The following is a 17,964-nucleotide window of genomic DNA, read 5'->3' on the forward strand; positions in this document are numbered from 1 at the left end:
AAAATGTTAAATTGCAATGATGCAAAATGTTATACTGTATTGAGAAATATGCTCAGCCATACTCAGACACCATTACCAACCACTGATGGAATCTAGTTTTGTCTCATTCCTGAAACAGACGCGTGAGGGAAAACCTATTTTACCTTACTGACTCATCGTTTAGGCAATCGTACCTGCTGTTATAAGAACTACCATACTGAGAAATGCATGTCAACATTTTAGTGTGTCGGTTTCAACAGCCTTTCATATCCAGAGGCATCCAGCTGTCCACTCTGTGACAATTGGCTAATTGAAGATGCCTGGTATGTCACAAGCGCTGGGACTATTCTCTGGTTTTGCTGCTGGACAGAGAACCGTGGGCCACAGACAACACCGTGTTGTGCTGTTGTTTGTCGGTTTCTATGTGATAAATTCTGCAAAATCCAGACTTAAGTCAATGCTCGACTGTCACAAGACCGAGAGGAACAGGGAGTTTGTTGTTGTGTTCTTGAACACGGCAGCTCTGACAAACAGCGGGTCAATGTTGTTGGAGACAATGAAACCAATTCTCATATTCATGTCCAGTTAATGACCTGATCTTCCATCAGTCGTCTGGGCCAAACAACAAGTCAGCTAGTGCAGCAAAATAACAATCTCTATTGGTCACGCTGCTTGTCAGCATCTTTCTGTGGCTTCATATCTTTTTTATAATAAAGGTTTAAATTCATTATAGTGTGGTTTTGTAATTTTGCCAGCTGCTTATGGAGATAACATGCTATTAACTTGGCTGATGAGCGACAAGCTTGATAACGCAGCAGCTTTGTAAGAAAGGCATCAGTGTGTTTTAGTCCAATGCAGAGACACTTGGTACGGTCTCTTAAAGGTCCAGTGTGTAAGATTCAGGTTAAAGGGATCTATTGGCAGAGATTGAATATAAAATAGTCCTATTGATGTTTTCACTAGTGTGTTCTAAATTGTAAGAATTGTGGTTTTCTTAACCTGAGAACCGGCGAGTTATTTTTAAATACTTTATATTTTCATCAGGAGTGGGTCCTCTCTATGGAGGCAGCCATGTTTTTTTTTAAAGTGGTCCAAGCTGAAAAAATTAAAAACCTTTTGAGTTGTTCTAACATCTGAAGGCTACCACAGGTTCTCTTTCCTGTTTGGAAGGGGAGATTGAGTCGAGGGCTGTTCAAATGCAACATGCAACTTCACCACTAGATTTCATTAAATTCTACACACCGAACCTTTATATGAAACAAAGATTCATCAAAATTCATACACAATTTTTTTCCAGCAAGATCCAGGGATAAGTCCTGCTGAAAAACCAACAAACCAACAAATGGACAGGGGTGAAACGTAACCTCCCTCCAGAGATATTATCTGTATTCCCCTCAATACCTTCTTTAGAGATCAACCACTGAAACTGAATTGTTAATTGTGTTAACTACCTCAGTTTCTTGTTTCTTCGACCCAAGGCGAGTCAGAGGGCCACACCTTCAAGTGGCCATTTGGTCATTTCTTTAGTGGCAATCGTCCACATCATGAAATTGCCTCTGACCTGCATTAAACTGGAAAGTTGAAAGCACTGTGAGGCAGTGCATTCATGTTACATCTTTACGTGAACCAAGCTTTGTCACTCCTCATTTTCTTTATTTTTAAATTCTGCATATTTGCACCTAGATTTATGTTCAATACTAGAAAGGCACTCAGTAAAACACATACCTACATACCTCCGCCCAGCAGCCAGAAAGAAGCCAATGTTCCAAAAGAAATTATAGGATACTGACAAAAGACGTACTTTTTAATTTATCCAATAAAATTGCATTAAGCCATCTTTTTGTTTGTATCTATGTGGGAACCCCTATAAAAAGAGAATGATCAGAATACTGAAAGCTGCACAATTTGAAAATGCTAAACTACACATCGAAGTAATTATACGAATATACTACAAACATGGTGCATATGTCTACAAATCAGTTCCCATTAAAGAAAATGAATTATTCCCTATGCTGAAAATTTCAAATACCATATCCCTTAATGTGGAAGAAGTTAGCTGGAAGCACCATAATTGAATCGGATCTTCCCTGGCCCATACCACATCCATGCACCAAGTGTGATAGAAAACTGTGCAGTTGCTTTTGTGCAATCTTGCCTTCATACAAACGTACAGGAGTGAAATCAGAAACTGCTTGCCGGCAGAGGTAATTAAAACGTTCTAGTGGCAGCGGTTTGCACAGTATGTAACTAGATGCTTCCTTCTTCCTTTTCTCTCTCGTTTTCTCTCTGTCTCTGCCTCTCTCTGCCTCTCGTGCACAGATTCCTTGCGTTCCAGCCGACAGTTAAGTCTAACGTACGTGTGGAGGAGGGGGGGGGGGGGGGGGGATTTCAAGCACCATCACACCCTTTATTGCAAGAGCTCGGGGAACAGGTAAAACCAGCAGGGGTTGAACAGGAACCAAGCCGCTGGGCCTCCACACAGGAAGGGAAGGGCGACACAATGTGACAGTTTACCTTTAGCCTAAATAACAGTTCGATTTTTTATTTAGTGTCTTTTTTTGGAGCAGCACTGTGAAACCTGTTCTTTCACTCAGGTCAGTCGTTTTGATTATTCTACCAAAAATGTCTTGGAAGCTAAAGCCTTATTTCTTTATGCTAATGTTCCCATTAATTGAATGGTTCGAGGTTCTTTCCGACCTCAGCCGTCACTCTCACCTCATCCCCCATTCCATCGTGGACAAGGCCGTCCAATCACAAACAAGCCAAGTGCACATAAGGAGGCGGAGCCGAGCACTGAAACAGGGTGTGGTCCTGAAACCAGCAAGGTCTGTAGTAGTGCCCTGGGGTTTAAATTGAGTTGAATGATCTCACTCTCGCCGTCATCAGAGCTGTCCTCACACTTTTACTCACCTCTCTGTCAGTCTCCAACAGTTCCCCTAAACCTGTGAGAGTTTCAGCCTCTGGATTTTTACCAAAAGAAGCCTTGGAGGACAGCTCCCACAGAGTAGCTCTTTTCATGTGTGAGGCCTCCACCTGATCCCTCACACTGGTGCTGCCGAGGCCTGGGATCCTCTGGGCTGGGTGTGCTGCCTGCTCCGACTGAGCAGGAGTTGAGAGCTGAGGACCTGTTCTCAGCAGGTGAGTCACTTTGTATGAATGCAGCTCCAGCGGTTTGAGGTGCGTGAACCTCAGTGACCTGTTTGTGTCTGTGCTGCTCCTGTAAAACGCTTCTAATGCTTTGATTTTATGTCAGATTCTTTGTGTTTTCTGGATAGATTGGTGACTTTGTTTGTCAAACGCTCAGTCAGGTCAGTGTTTAACTTTGGTTTAATTTCAGGCAGATAAGGACAAAAATTCCTAAATTCCAATTCATAAACTTTAACCATGTATTTTTATTTTGGTGTTTGGTTTGTTCTGTAGTTGAACCTCCTGGGATTCCCTGATCAGCTCATTCCTCAGTATCACAGTTGTCTGGCTAGGTTAGACATATGGGCCAAGTTCTCTGCCTCACCTGTTTGACTAGTCAGCAACGGAAAATGTCATTGTTTAAACGGCAGGAATCAGACGGTTCACAATTCTTCATAAAAACAGCCAAACTAACCCTATTTTTACTGTGTGACTCTATTTTACTTACTAATTGAACTAAAGCATTTTCTTTTGAATGAGGCTCGAGCTAGTGCTCAACAGTGAGGGCTTTTATGCTGAGATTTTTTTTTTGACATTATGTACATGATGGCTCTCGGTGGTGTCTGATGAGCCAGCAGCTGTTTCCTTGTTTGTTCAGTAGGTGGGAAACCAGGTGGAAGGGTCTTTCAGTTGCTCACCTGCCGGCTAACCTCATTTCCAGATCCGCTCCTCGTCTGCTGGTTTCACAATCTTGTGTCTTTTTCATATATTTCAGGACTTTCACAGGAGCAAAAGAAAAAAGCAAGTCGTCACCATGCTGGGGGAAGCTTGGTCAAACATTTTAGAGTTGCACAATGCTGTATTACTAAGAACCGGTAAGTGTCTTTGTCCCGTCAGTGACTCATTCCACAGCAAAACATTTTAAAGATGTGAATTACTGAGCATTTGTGTGTGTGTGTGTGTGTGTGTTTGTCCTCTCCAGATGTCAGAGTCAGAGACTACCCTCTGATGCAGAGTCCCGTAGGGAATATCCTCATCCTGTTGGCCTACGTCTTCTTCTCTGTGTACGTCGGGCCTCGCCTGATGGCCAACCGCAAACCTTTTAGTTTAAAACCAGCCATGCTCGTCTACAACCTCAGCATGGTTGTACTGAACGCCTACATAGTGTTGGAGGTAAGAAAAAAAGTCCCTTGTGGAGAGCTAACCAGCTTGTGCTCGTATACACCTTCTAAAATCGCCTCTCTTCTCATTACACCTTGGTTAAGAATATGATAACCATCGTGTATTTTATGATGTGTAGTTAGGCTTATTTGGAGCTAATGTACTTACATGATTCTTGCTATTCTGGGTTTGTACCCTCATGGTTGAATGCACTTATTGTAAGTCTGCTACATCATATGAAATGTAATGTTTGACAATGAGAGAATGTGTTTTTGTTTTTGTGTTTGACACATAGTTCTTGTTGTCTGGATGGGGCACCACCTATACATGGAGATGTGACCTAGTCGACACGTCCACCAGCCCTGAGGTTCTCAGAGTAAGTTGGGTTCATCATCTCGTCTCATTTTATTACACTGACAAAATATGTCTAGTTGAATATATTAAGTTTTATTATCTCAAGTGGCGAACTAAATAAATTAATATAAATCAAGATGTATTTTCTAGTTGACTGTACGTGGTTTTTCAGTATTTTAAAGTTAATTGAAAAATATGTGTATATAGTGTTTATACTGTGAGCAGGATTACACAAAAACACCTGAACGGTTTCCCATATAAATTTGTTGCCGATCAGGATCAAGGGGCAGATCCAGGATTATTGTTTCTTTCACTTTTATAATTGTTCTAATAATTCCCAGGGATATTTTTTTGAGCGTTATATTTGATGCAATTATCTTGACAGGGTTATGTGCTCTTGTTTACTTCTTAATTGTTGGGCTCTGAAAATAATTTTAGTTCAGCTGTTCAGATCAGTAACAAATAAATTGGTATTTGTCTCCTTTTGGGGGAAATTCACGGTGACATTTTGAGATTACATCTATTTCCTATCTTTTCCTTCCCCCCAGATGGTTCAAGTTTGTTGGCTGTTTTATTTTTCAAAATTCATTGAACTCCTCGACACAGTAAGGACACTTTCATCTTTCTTTTTTTTTTCCTACTGACTCTTCAGCATATTTTGGCATATACCTCATGTACATATCAACTTGACCTTAACTGATTTTTTTATATTTCAGGTATTCTTTGTGCTGAGGAAGAAACAAGGCCAGATCACGTTTCTCCACGTGTTCCATCACTCCTTCATGCCGTTGACATGGTGGTGGGGCGTCACACTGACTCCTTGTGAGTTTCACACAACATCATATCGTTGCTACATATTCTTATCACGTTTACACTTTGTCTGTGTGTGTTGTGGCTTAAACAAGGATAATATATCTATTTAAAAAAAAAAAAGCCATATTTGACAGTTGAGACAATTTCCTGTGATTTTCTTCTCCAGCTAGTGGAATGGGCAGCTTCCACGCCATGGTGAATGCAGGCATCCACGTTATCATGTACTTCTACTACGGACTCTCTGCTGCAGGGCCTCGCTTCCAGAAATACCTGTGGTGGAAGAAGTACATGACTGCCATACAGCTTGTACGTCCCCATTTCAAACAACAAAATCGAATACCATTGAAGTCATCGGTAATGTGAACTCATTTCTAACCACATGCCCTGTCCCTGTCTCTCCAGGTTCAGTTTGTCCTGGTCTCCGTCCACATCAGCCAGTACTACTTCATGGAGAAATGTGACTACCAGGTGAAGTGGTATATCCACCTGATCTGGATGTACGGAGTCTTCTTCTTCCTGTTATTCTCCAACTTCTGGGTGCAGACCTACATAAAGGGAAAGCGGCTGCCCGCCTCAAACGACAAGCCGAAGATGAACGGCTCCACCAGCGAACCCATCGCTGTGGTGGCCAACGGCAAGCACAAGGAGAATGGACACGTGTCCCACTACACCAACGGCAAAATCGTCATGGGCAAAGTAAAGGAGATCTAACTTAAGTGACTGGGATTGAGAAGGAAGAACAGCAGGTGGCTCTATAGCGCCACCTGTCCTTCATTGTTCATATAGTAGCATATTGAGGTGACACAGATTCCGATATACTGCTTCTGTTCATAATAATTAGTCTAGTCTTTTAAGCATATGCACATTTATTGGGATATGCCATATTGTTTTTGGTGGTGATCTCTACATGTTACACACACTGTTGGTTCTTGTGAAAACTATTGACTGTGACACACGCTACATGAAGATTGCTGCTCATCTAGTCACTGATGGTGTTCTCCGACTCGAACTTTACCCACACTGCCGTTCGGCCAGCATGACCCCGGCTGTTTGATAATTATCCCACCGTTCCCGATGAAAGACTTGCACGTGTAAATACCTGCCACAAAGCGTATGCCAAAACAAAGGTTTTAATTCAATTGTTTTCTTCTTTTGTCTGTTCTTATTTATCATTTGAAATAAAAAAACAAAAAACTGATTAATGTCTGTCATTTTGGAAAAAGTTGTGTGGTGTGCAGTATTGTAAGAAATGTACCACACCTCAATTTTTCAATTTTAAGAATTGTGGAAATGAAATGTTAAACTGTATATTACAGTAATCAATAGACTTTTGCATTTTTTGCATACTGAGGTAATGAGGTGTACACTGCTTTTGTGTGATCATGCATGTCTGAGTTTTGCAACTTTGTATGGTCTATTCTATCAGCCCACTCTGAGTGAAGTTAACAGTTAATGCTGTAGATGCAGTTTCATGAATATGCACATGCATATGTGTTTCTGTTAAATACACCGAGGAAGACTATAGAGTTGTGAAGTGCAAGATTTAAAAAAAAAAAGGGTTTGACATCTGCCTCGAAAGGCTAAGTATGTTTATATGATGTAATTGACTCATGGTTCAAACTTATGTCTGACATGTTTCTGACTTGAAAGCTCCATGGATGTTGTAATTTTCACTTCTGCCATTGAAAAAATAAACAATTTTCTGAACCCATAAGAATCTCAGAAGTTAGAGGAAAGAATTTATGTAGGAGGACATAACATAGAAAATTCCTCTGCATGGTTTTTGTACTGGTTGTTAATTTGCAGGATTATGCAAAAAAAAACTACCAACACACCCGAGGAAAAAAATACATTTTCTGTAGGATATTTTCCTTCATGAGCATTGCAACAGTGCATATCTTAGCATTAGCATTGGTTTCGCAATAGAATAACTAATTTATCTATATGAAAAGAAATGACTTGTTTATAGGACTCATGTCTATAATTGGTGAATGTGGCTTCATTAGAAGACGGTTGGACCTTGCTGGAGATGAGATCTGGGTACCCTTGTAGTTCCGATAGTTGTCTGGTAGTGATGTGCATGAATTAGGATCTGCAGCATAAATGCACGTTTTCATTATGGCTGATCCCAAACCTAAAGTCTGTCTCAGGCAGTAAAGGACACCATATAAGGCATCGATACACAAGTTACAGTGGTCATCTGACAATAAGTATTCAAAAACAAGCCTTGTGTCCAGGTTTATTTGTTTGCACTCAAAATGTCACTGGTTGTGATTAGGGCCCAATCCCATTTCTCCCGTCGTTTGACGTAGGGGGTTATGCGAGATGAAATTAAAAATAGTGATTATCATCCAAAAATAACTCATAGAAATTATATTAAACTAAGACATTGCTATCTCTTAATTTTGAAATCCTTATTAATGGAGAAAAATACTACATTTGAGTCTCTAGGTATTCTGGGAAATTTTCAGCCCTCGGTTTAAGTGAATCTGAATAATCTGTTTCGAGGGCTGTACAGCACAAACACTCCTTCATCCCAACAAGTGTCTGGACAGCCTTCCCCTACACACGTAAGCACTAAACAGAGGGAAAAGCTAAGGGCTAGGGAGAAGGGGTGAATGGGATTGTCAAGATGTATTAAATACTTATATTGTACCAGCACTACAGTAACAAACAATTAACAAATTGCTCATTTAGGCACATAACATTTATTTATAACCCAATCCATTGTACACAATTTATCATGATTACAATAAAACTGTGAGCTGTACAGTACTACTTTAAAGTCAACATTTGAACATTACCATACTACCTGACCTGTATAAACAATTGAGACAAATAACCCATTAGGTAAAGCAGCAAGAAGCCATTTATGGCCAAAACACCAGGTGGATAACTTTATTGTTGATTAAATAAAACATGTGCAGAAATTTATTATACAGAGACTAAAAACCCTAAATCAAGACAAAACAATATTATCTGATTGAATGATGAATGACACTGTTGGTTGATTTCACCAGCCTTTCTTTGGCCTTCTTCTTAACTGGATCCAGTTCAAAGCTCTTCCACATGCGAATTGTTTCGTCCCCAGCGACTGTCGCAACGGTAGAGCAGTCGGGGCTCATAGTCAAACTCAGAACTCTGTCCTCATGACCTAAAAACACACAGAATGCATGTTAGAGTACAGCTCTTTCAACATAAAGTGCCAGAACACGTACAGAAACAGTCTCGTTGAAACAGTCACTCACCGTTGAGCTCTGCGACTCTGGTGAGAGACGGATAGTTCCAGATAACGACGTTGTTGTGGGCATATCCATGAGCAGAGACCAGTTCTTTATAGTTTGGTGCAAAGCACAGTGATGAGATCTGAAAGGCAAAGTCATTGTGTAATTTAAGTCAAAGGTCTTTGTTAAGGCCCAATTAAAAACATTCAAACTAAATAATCTGATATTTATAAAGCTGCTTTCACACAGGGACAGAACTCCAGAGTGGCAAAACAGCTTCAATTGGGCAGTACCTGGGACTGAGTGTCAATGGAACTGATGCAGGAGCCACTGTTTACATTCCACACGCGGATGTGACGATCACTGGTACCGCCTCCGGATGCGAGGATGTTTGGCTGCCATGGACACCAGGCCAAAGCCTAAAACACATCCACAATTTAATGTCAGGTTTATAGCAGGGAATATTTATGACAAAGTATTTTCAAATCTACCCAAATACTTGAAGTATAAATACAAAGCTGGTCACCTTGACAGCTCCTTGATGTTCGCTCCAGGCGCGGACTGATTGGCTCTCGTTGCTGCCCCCATTCACACGGGGCCATATGCACACCAAGTTGTCGTTGCCTCCACTGGCCAGGTAGCGCCCGTCTGGGGACCACGTCAGACCGCACACCTCCTGAGAGTGACCGCTGAGTGTGAAGATGTGGTGGTCTGCCACCCTCACATCATGATGGTGAATGTGTCCTGATCTGGAGCCACTGGGGAGAACAAGGTAGAAAACATTACATCAAGTCCAACAGAATAAAAAAACAACTGGAGAATTGTATTTTTAAAATCAGACAATATAGCAAATTTACCTGGAAAGAATATGGTCATTCCAGCTCAGGCTACCAACTCTGGCTGTGTGGCTGGGCATGCTCCGCAAACGCTTCTGGTTTTCAACATCCCACAGCTATAAAAACGCATTAAAAAAATAATCAGTAATTACTCTTAATATAGTGCATCTTATGAACTAAGGGGATACATGTGGGTTAGTCACCAAACTGACCTGAACTTTGCAGTCACTTGTGCCGATGGCCAGGTAGCTTCCCTCTTTGGTCCAGGACAAGGAGCAGATGTAGTCCTCCTCACGGTCCAACTTCATGAGCTGAACGATGTCTCCTTGACTGGCGTCCCACAGGTAAGCAGTGTTATGAAGAGCCACAGCAAGAACGTTTCGACTGCTCCAGTCAAGCAGATTCAAATCTGTTAAAGAAAGAAAAAACACAAGTGGTTTAGAACCAAGGGCACGTCAAAATACTTATAAATGAAGAGCTTAACATACAGTATTGATTGCTTAAATAGATGCATTAATCCAAAACATGGCGAGTTATGCATAGATTGCTGTCAAAGAATACAATTCTTGAACGTGAATGAATGTCATTAGGAAACACTCAAATGAACAGAACCCACAGAAATCATTGCGAAGTGCAGGAGCATCCAGGATTCTGTCTGGAGTTAAAGAAATGTATCTCGTCTTCTTGGCCGAGGCAGGAGTTGCAACCTGGCTGTAGAGGACTTTCAGGTTGTTTTGATATCCTGCAAATAAGACAAAAGAGTAATACATTTTAATAAATCCTCACCGTCTATACGCATGTAACATTCTTACTAAGCAGAATAGTCATGCGAGTGTAAAGTCAAGGTTTATTTAAATATCATATTTGAAAGACAGCAGATGAGCAAAGTGCTGAGCAGGATTAGATATTAAATATATATATATATAAACACACATTTTTAAACAGCATTAAAAGAAAATATAAAACTTATAAATTTGAGATTAAAAAACATATTGTACAAGCCAGTGAAAACAAGTACACCTTCAGCAATGAAATAAATGTTCCTAAAGTCTGAGCGGCTTCGATATGAAAAGGAAAGGAGGTTTGATCTCAGACCCTGGTTGACCTCAGCGTCCGGGTTGGAGTAACGGTTCAACCAAATAGATGTAAAAACAAACTAACAAAAATCACTCCAGCCAGTGGAGACAGGCTAGAACTGGTTTTACTCCACTTGCTCACCTTCTGGTGCATTCAGTGGTTTCCCCCCAAGGTGCAGGATCTTTGCATCTTCAATGTTGTATCCATTCAGTGACACAGACCAGGCCTTCTGGTTGTCCTAGAAAAACCACAAACAGGGTGGATCAGTTCACTTCTTCATGTACAAGGGGGATCAGGGCAGATGCATGTTTTATAACTCACTGATTTCCCTGCTGTGTTGTTTGTGTCCAGGCAGTCGTTCTCCTTTGTGAGCAGGAAGCTCGCCACATCCATCTGGTTGCTGTTTCTGGTGGGGATGAAGCGGTCACCCCCCATTTTGGAGGGCGTTTGCTTTTTATTTTTCCCTATGAGCACGAAGACATGGGAGGAGAAAGTTGCAGGTTGGTGTTCGCGGAGATAACAGCGTTGTCAGGGGTCGCGTGCTTTGAATGCCTGTTACGTTACCTGGGGTTTTGCTCGGTGTCTTGGAGGAGCTCAGCGACACGTTGGTGGATTTGCCGGGCGACAGGCCGCTCTGGGCGGAGGTGTTGGAGGAGCTGGCCTTTCTCTGCCACCTCGCCATGGGAGCGTTGCTGATGGGCATGTCCAGCTTCAGGATACTGTGGATGTCGTTCTCAAACCCGAACTGCGCCATTTTTCTTCTCTATACCAGGTTTTCACACGACCTGGACACCGGAGGCAAATGCGTTAACACACATCTACAATGAACAACAGCAGCTGATCCAGGTTGTGTGTTTAATGTGTGTTAGCTCGGTGAGTTAGCACCGATCAAAACGATGCTAGCTAGCGTCAACCCACTTGCCTTACGTTGTTGCTGTTATTCAAAGCAGCTACAGTCGGTTAGACAAACGCAAGTTAGCATTAGCTTCCGCAGCGAGAAGCAGTTTTATTTAATCTACTACGAAAAGTACAACTCCGCCGACTACCTGAACGAAACCGGAACTTTTGAACAACAAATTCAATTCACCTCGTCCAGAAAACGTGGAGGATCTGCGGCTTCTCTCTCTTCTGCTCCCAAAGTTTGAATTCTGTGGCTATGACGCCGCACGGCTTAAATGCCTGAAAGCCTCCTGTGATTGGCTCGTTCAAGTAGCTGCTGCCATCGCCATGGCGACGTTTACGAATGCGACCGTTTGATTGGTGGAGTGGACTTCATGACGTCCCAACGTCTCAAAACAACACTACCTATCCAAAAAAAACATACCGCCATCTACTGGGGAAAGATGATTGTATATTATAAATAATAATAATAATAATACGTCTTTGGTGTATAAACTGCTTTGTTTATAAGCAGATTTATATCAATAATTAAATAAAATTAAATAATAATAATACAATTAAATTAAAATGACAACATAGATAAGATAAAAGGCTGTTTGACTAAAAACAACTACGGACAACTTATAACAAATACAATCAGAAAACAGACACATTTAAATATATATTTTCTGTGAAAAGGTTAAATTGTAAGTTGCTTCACTTCAAAATCAAATGCATTTATTTGATTATAGCATGATGAATTGTCAAAGTACGACTATTGTAGAAACTCATTGGATAAAGAGGATCAAAGACTTCTCACAATCTACCGTTAATCAAAATAATGGTTGACCAATTCACATCTTTACATGTTGACAGGGGGCGTTTACATATCTATTCACCCACTGAAAACGAATTAGCATATGTAAGGTTTTGCTATTAGGGTAAGTCCTTATTTATGGCAATAGTTTAATCAAAATGGATGTTCTCGGGCCCGCTCAGTGCTGCTTTGCAGTCCTAGAAAATTTAGAAGTGAACTGCGAAGGATTCATTTTATTTTATTTTATTTAATTGAATTGTCTTTGTTCTGTTACCCACGAGTAATCACATGATCAGATGTGCATTTATTAATTGAGGAGTTAGGTGCTGAAGTCATTTAAAACCAAAGAAATACAACATGGCCACTGTGTTGAGATTATTTTAATGAATGCAGACAAAATACTGTATACACTCTCAATATTTGTGATTTAATATAATTTCTAAAAAAGGAATAATCACACTCATCTGTGAGAATAAACACCTTGAAGTGATATTACTGCAAACACAATAAATTAAAACGGATACTATTCATTTTCAGTGGTCTCACAACATTCAAGTATATCAAATCTGTTTTTGGAATTGGTGCAGAAGTAAATTGAATTGCTCTAAAATAAACACTTTGTTGGTCACATCTTCAGAGCAGCACAACGGAATTAATGACATGGTGACTCTGGCCTGTCAGCAGCTTTAATGTTAAACTGCACTCAGGCTATGGCTAAACGTTATTGGGGTGCTCTCTTGAAAGGAAATGTGTGCCAGGAAAGCAGCCGCATAATGTAGGGCAGGTGAGATGGCTTGTTTTTAAAATGTCTCACTTCTTGAGAAACGGGGGAATAATTATTAACATTCAAAAACAACATTTGAAATCCATCATGAAACCAGTGTAGAAATACCCTGAGTAAGCACACACTAATGTTTATATTAAGTGTTACAGCTTGGATTAAAGGTAGATTTTTCAACAGGATCTCACATCAATGTCGACACACAATATATTCATGCCGGTGGGATAAGAAACTTCCTTAGATACAATCAGCGAAAATAATAATTTTCAAAACTATTGTGAATAATCGTTTTTTTCATGTCATACTAAAAAAAAAAAAGGGATCATATCAAATAAACCTGGAATAAAAGCATCTTTAATTTAAATTTCTGTAAATGTACACACATAAGAAACATTATTGACAATTGCAACAGCACTCATACATTGAACCATTAGTTTCGATTTGTTTGTTTGTTTGTTTTTAAATCAAACACCTGGCTAAGTCAGCCTCTTTGGAAAATACACAGAGTCCTTCCATCCAATGTTTTTCAGAGGTTAAGTGAGCAAAGAGAAGTTTGTAGATTGCTGTTGGCAGTGAACATTCTTACATTTTTGTGGGTGAATGCATACATTTGAAAGATACACAGGATAGAAACAGCAGTGTAAAGTGTGATACATGCAAGATAAAGTGCATATACTAATGTTTGAAATGCAGACTGGTTCGTCACAGTATGTGGTTGGTGCTCTATAGCAAAGGAATGTTTCGATTCATTTAGCAACAGTGTCATCACAGAGAGAAGAAACATATTTAAGGTTAAATCATGAAGTTGACATTCAACAGTAGACACAGAGGAGAGAGCTCAAACCCAAGTCCGACATTTAGCTGGAGCTTTGCATCACAAGGTACGGTAACCATTGCCTTTCTTCTCTGGACTCTTCTCAGTCATGTCCTTGGGGTAATGTATGAGAGAGCCAACAACCCCTGCGAAAAAAATCAAATATAAATACATGCATGACCTGGATGGACCTGCAGCCGTCATATTCAGTAACAATAAAAGTGGGTTGATGCCATTCACTTTTCGTTCAGCGAATCAGGATAGACACAATCCCATGACTGGCACATGAGCACCTCGAAGATTACCAGAAAGTGCCCATCAGAAAGGGTATGTTGCTTTCAGTCTACTTAATATTTAACTTTCTATCCATCCTCCCCCTACACAGTTAACTGAGACGTTTAAATGAAAACATGAGGGTAGTTGTTCTCTTACCTCCAGGGTGCCTCAAACCTAGACAGAGGGTGAGAAAGACAAAACACATGACCATGCTTTAGAATTCCCCCAGAAAATGAGGCTCCATACCAAAAATCACATGACAAGAAGTTTTTAAAAAGGAAGGCAAATTGTGCTTCACTTTACGATGGGAACTGAGGTATTGCATTCAGAGTTTAAACATTAACATTAAAGTGCACCACCCTTGAAACTGAATCATTTTGCTGTGCTGTTAAGAATGTAAATGATTTTAAAAAAAAGGTTGTTCATCTTCATGTATTAGTAGCCACATGGAAAAAAATATTTTTACTCACCTTTGTTTTTGGAGAGGAGGAGGCTGATCAGGATAAAGCCTGTAAATGCCAGCAGTGCCAGGATGGGGATCAGAACCTGAGGCAAGGGAATCTCTGCACCTAAAGAAAACATTTCACATTTGTAAACTGGTTACTGTAAAACATGCAGGGTTGTACGTGGAGATGGGACAAAATTGGTATAACTTTATTTTAACCTTTTCATTATTTCATTCATTCAGTCATATGACTAACAGTCAAATGCCATCAGCTGCCTCCACAGTTCACAGCCACCAGCAACATTCATGCAGTTTCTTCAGCGTCATAACCAGCAGACAGCGATGGGCCCAGGGAACCTTTGACCTTACAATGAGGTCAGTTCTATCTATTACAATAGCACTGCAGTGAGAACACTAATCAAATGAATCATGTCAAATGATTAGAGTTCTCCATGTAAAATTAGAGCCCGACTGATATGAAATTGTTTTGGGCGGATGCAAATGTCAATATAAGGGAGTAAAACATTTCAAATGCCAATATATATATATATAAAATACAATTATATGTATGTGGCATTGACTCCTTAGTTGTAATTTCCAAACCCGTATGAAAAAGAAATGCAATTGTGAAATTCCTGAAGATACCATCTTCACAGACTACATCCATTTTAAACCAATGTATATTGAATACCTTGGATATTGGAATGTTGTTCCGACAAAACAAGACATCAGCTTGGCCCTGGGGTAGTGGGATATCTGCCCATTCTAATGAAACCGACTGATGAATGGAGAAAATAATCGTTGCCTTACATCCCTTATGTTTACTCTTATAATTACTATAACTATTATGCATGATATATTATGCATGATATTCACTCTGATATATCACTATAATTAACATATTTTACAAGTTAAAAAGTGTGCAGCTAATCTGGTCATTTGATTGGAAACACTGTTCCCCCAGCACAAACCAGCAGCATCAACAGTCAGCATGTCGTCATTATTTTAAAATGAAGAGATGCACCATGAGTTCAATCTCAGTACAAAGTACTTTGTGTGTAAAATCTTCAGGCTTGATGATGATGATAAATATAAAAAAATAAAAGCCACAAAGAATACACACCCGACTGTTCCCCAGAGAGCTTCAGCTCCCTCATGAGCCTGATGCATCCATCCTGAAGGCGGATCCTCTCTGCCCGTGTGTGCTCCTCCTCCTGGTCCCACAACACTTTGATGGCCAGTGCTTGTGGAGCATGGGCCGTCCACGTGTCCGAGTGGTCCAGAGTAAGATAGACCTTCCCATCATAGAACACGCGGTCCGTCCAGTGCAGCTCAGTACCCTCCAGTATGCATTCACGAGAGCGCAGAACAGTGTGGTTCACTAGTGGAGCACAACAAGAGATGTCACAAGTCACAGCATCACCTCTGACTGACACACAGCTATAGAGCCCACTGTGAATTGCTTACTGAGCACTGAAGTCTGGTTGACACTGATGAGAGCAAAGAGGAATGCATCGGTCGAAATGGTTTCCTTTATATTGTTGAATTCCTGGCTTGTGCCGGGCAGTGAGACTCCATTGAGAAGAACCTGTTCCTCGACCCTCTGAGCACCCACCACTCCCCACTGCTGGGCCTGGACTATGACAGTATCTGAAAAGCAAAGCATGAACAGTGAGGCAGAATGAAGCGACACTCCAAATGCTGCAGTGGGCCCTGTTTTCTATACTACACATTTAGGAAAACAGCCTTAGTTCTGTGTATATATTTGTACTTGTGATGTATATAGTATTTCTATTGTATTCTTACTACATTTGCCTCCTTGCGCTGCTACTTCCTTGTGCTGCTGTGTCAAGTGTGTATTTCCTCTGTGGTGGATCTTCTCTTGTTTCATTTTATCAATGCACAACACTTTTTAATGTAAAGAAACGGGTCATGCAAAACAGGTTATTAAATCGAAAAGTAACTTGTGCTGCAAATATTCTTATTCTCAGCACGAATCAAGACACAACTGACATTTAATGTGCTCGGGGGAAACTACATTAAATGTAAGATGTTATTTACTCGTGCAATTCAAACATTTACTGTCTCAAGTAATTTATACGAGTCATATAAATATAGCAAAATAAAAAGGGATGACAGCCTTGCCGGAAACACCTGAGCAATCCAAACACAGCAGACGTACAGTAAATCATTTCAGGCGCAGCTGGGTGGATTTAACTCTTTATGGCTCCCCCCTCGTTTATCTATTATGTTGGAAGGTGTTCAGCAAATCAAGTGGATTCATATTCAATATGATCATATGATTTCCATATGATATAAACACACAGTTGATTTGACGTGAGAGGGAAAAAAAACTGAACACGAAGTTTCACAATAGTAGCTATAGAAGTTTTGCCAGACGTAGTGGCCTACAACAGGGATATCTACATGGTCAGTTCCAGTTCCAAGTTTCTGCAGTTATTAATCTGTTGGTTCACAGGGGAGGGGGGGAACAATGACATGCAGCACACACAAGCCTCTTACCCACTGGAGCAGGAAAAGCCCGAGACGAGTGGCACAGCATTAGCACGAGAAAGCCAAGAAACTTCATTTCCAGCTCGTGCTCAGCCTCAAATCTCCAGAAATCTCCACGGATGGAAATAGCCCGGATCGGTTTAAGCCATTAAGGTGTGACCAGTGCACGAGAGAGACCTGCAGACCAGCAGCTTGATCGAGAACACCGACACACCGATCCGCTTCTGCTTCTGCTTCTGTTTCTGCTGCTCCTCCCCGCCGTGCGTCTTCTCTGCCTCTGCAGCCTCCACCCGAGTTTTCTTTAAATGTACATCCGTCTGATGCGTGATTGGCTGACGGAGCTGTGGCCCAGCGGACTCATGGTCCTCAGCAGCAGATCGTGTCGAGCCGGGATCCGATCATCTCCACAAACACATATATAACGAGACACCCCACCCACCATCCTGAACGTAACGGGTTCTTCTAAAGACAACCGGTGCAGGAGATAAACTAGTTGTGTTAGAAAGCATAACAACAATTTCTCTGTGGCAACAACGGATAAAGACCTAATCCCAAAGTCAGGCTTGTCATGGCACGAGTTTAGTTAAACCCGGACATGTGATTATAGGTAGTTAAATAAAGCGTGGTAATAATAGCCCTAAGTAACCATTGTTAATGGCAACAATAGATTAAGGCCTGATCCCAAAGTCTGGCTTGTTATTGAACGAGTTTACTTAAACCAGGACAAGTAATATTAGTTGGTTAAATCAAGTTGGGTAAAGACATAATCGCAAATTCACCTAAACCACGAGAGGTGATCATATCACAGGATGACATACAGGGTAACTCATGCATTCAGAATTCAGTCTCCAATTAAACCTAACCAAAA

The 17,964-nt window shown here is 40.8% G+C and overlaps 3 protein-coding genes across 3 annotated transcripts; 1 reads left to right on the top strand and 2 right to left on the bottom strand.

The window, feature by feature from the left end:
• The first annotated feature begins 2,634 nt into the window (after nt 1–2,634).
• On the top strand, nt 2,635–6,975 carry elovl1a (ELOVL fatty acid elongase 1a). Its single transcript, XM_062405062.1, has 9 exons — nt 2,635–2,804; nt 2,901–3,117; nt 3,881–3,980; nt 4,088–4,278; nt 4,562–4,642; nt 5,169–5,225; nt 5,337–5,442; nt 5,600–5,739; nt 5,836–6,975. The coding sequence occupies exons 3-9, from the start codon at nt 3,920–3,922 to the stop codon at nt 6,142–6,144; spliced, it is 945 nt and encodes a 314-aa protein (XP_062261046.1). The 5' UTR covers nt 2,635–2,804; nt 2,901–3,117; nt 3,881–3,919; the 3' UTR covers nt 6,145–6,975.
• A 1,147-nt stretch (nt 6,976–8,122) lies between these two features.
• cdc20 (cell division cycle 20 homolog) lies at nt 8,123–11,741 on the bottom strand. Its single transcript, XM_062403551.1, has 11 exons — nt 11,658–11,741; nt 11,135–11,355; nt 10,892–11,034; nt 10,712–10,808; nt 10,110–10,235; nt 9,706–9,902; nt 9,515–9,609; nt 9,184–9,415; nt 8,951–9,076; nt 8,682–8,799; nt 8,123–8,587 (listed from the first exon to the last, which is right to left on the bottom strand). Exons 2-11 carry the CDS (start codon nt 11,322–11,324, stop codon nt 8,409–8,411), a joined length of 1,503 nt encoding a protein of 500 aa, XP_062259535.1. The 5' UTR covers nt 11,325–11,355; nt 11,658–11,741; the 3' UTR covers nt 8,123–8,408.
• A 1,103-nt stretch (nt 11,742–12,844) lies between these two features.
• On the bottom strand, nt 12,845–17,450 carry LOC133967853 (uncharacterized). Its single transcript, XM_062403527.1, has 6 exons — nt 17,106–17,450; nt 16,050–16,232; nt 15,706–15,963; nt 14,608–14,706; nt 14,294–14,311; nt 12,845–14,007 (listed from the first exon to the last, which is right to left on the bottom strand). Exons 1-6 carry the CDS (start codon nt 17,170–17,172, stop codon nt 13,922–13,924), a joined length of 711 nt encoding a protein of 236 aa, XP_062259511.1. The 5' UTR covers nt 17,173–17,450; the 3' UTR covers nt 12,845–13,921.
• Between the last annotated feature and the right edge of the window lie 514 nt (nt 17,451–17,964).

The sequence above is a fragment of the Platichthys flesus genome, chromosome 14, assembly GCF_949316205.1.
Source record: "Platichthys flesus chromosome 14, fPlaFle2.1, whole genome shotgun sequence".
Lineage (NCBI taxonomy): Eukaryota > Metazoa > Chordata > Actinopteri > Pleuronectiformes > Pleuronectidae > Platichthys > Platichthys flesus.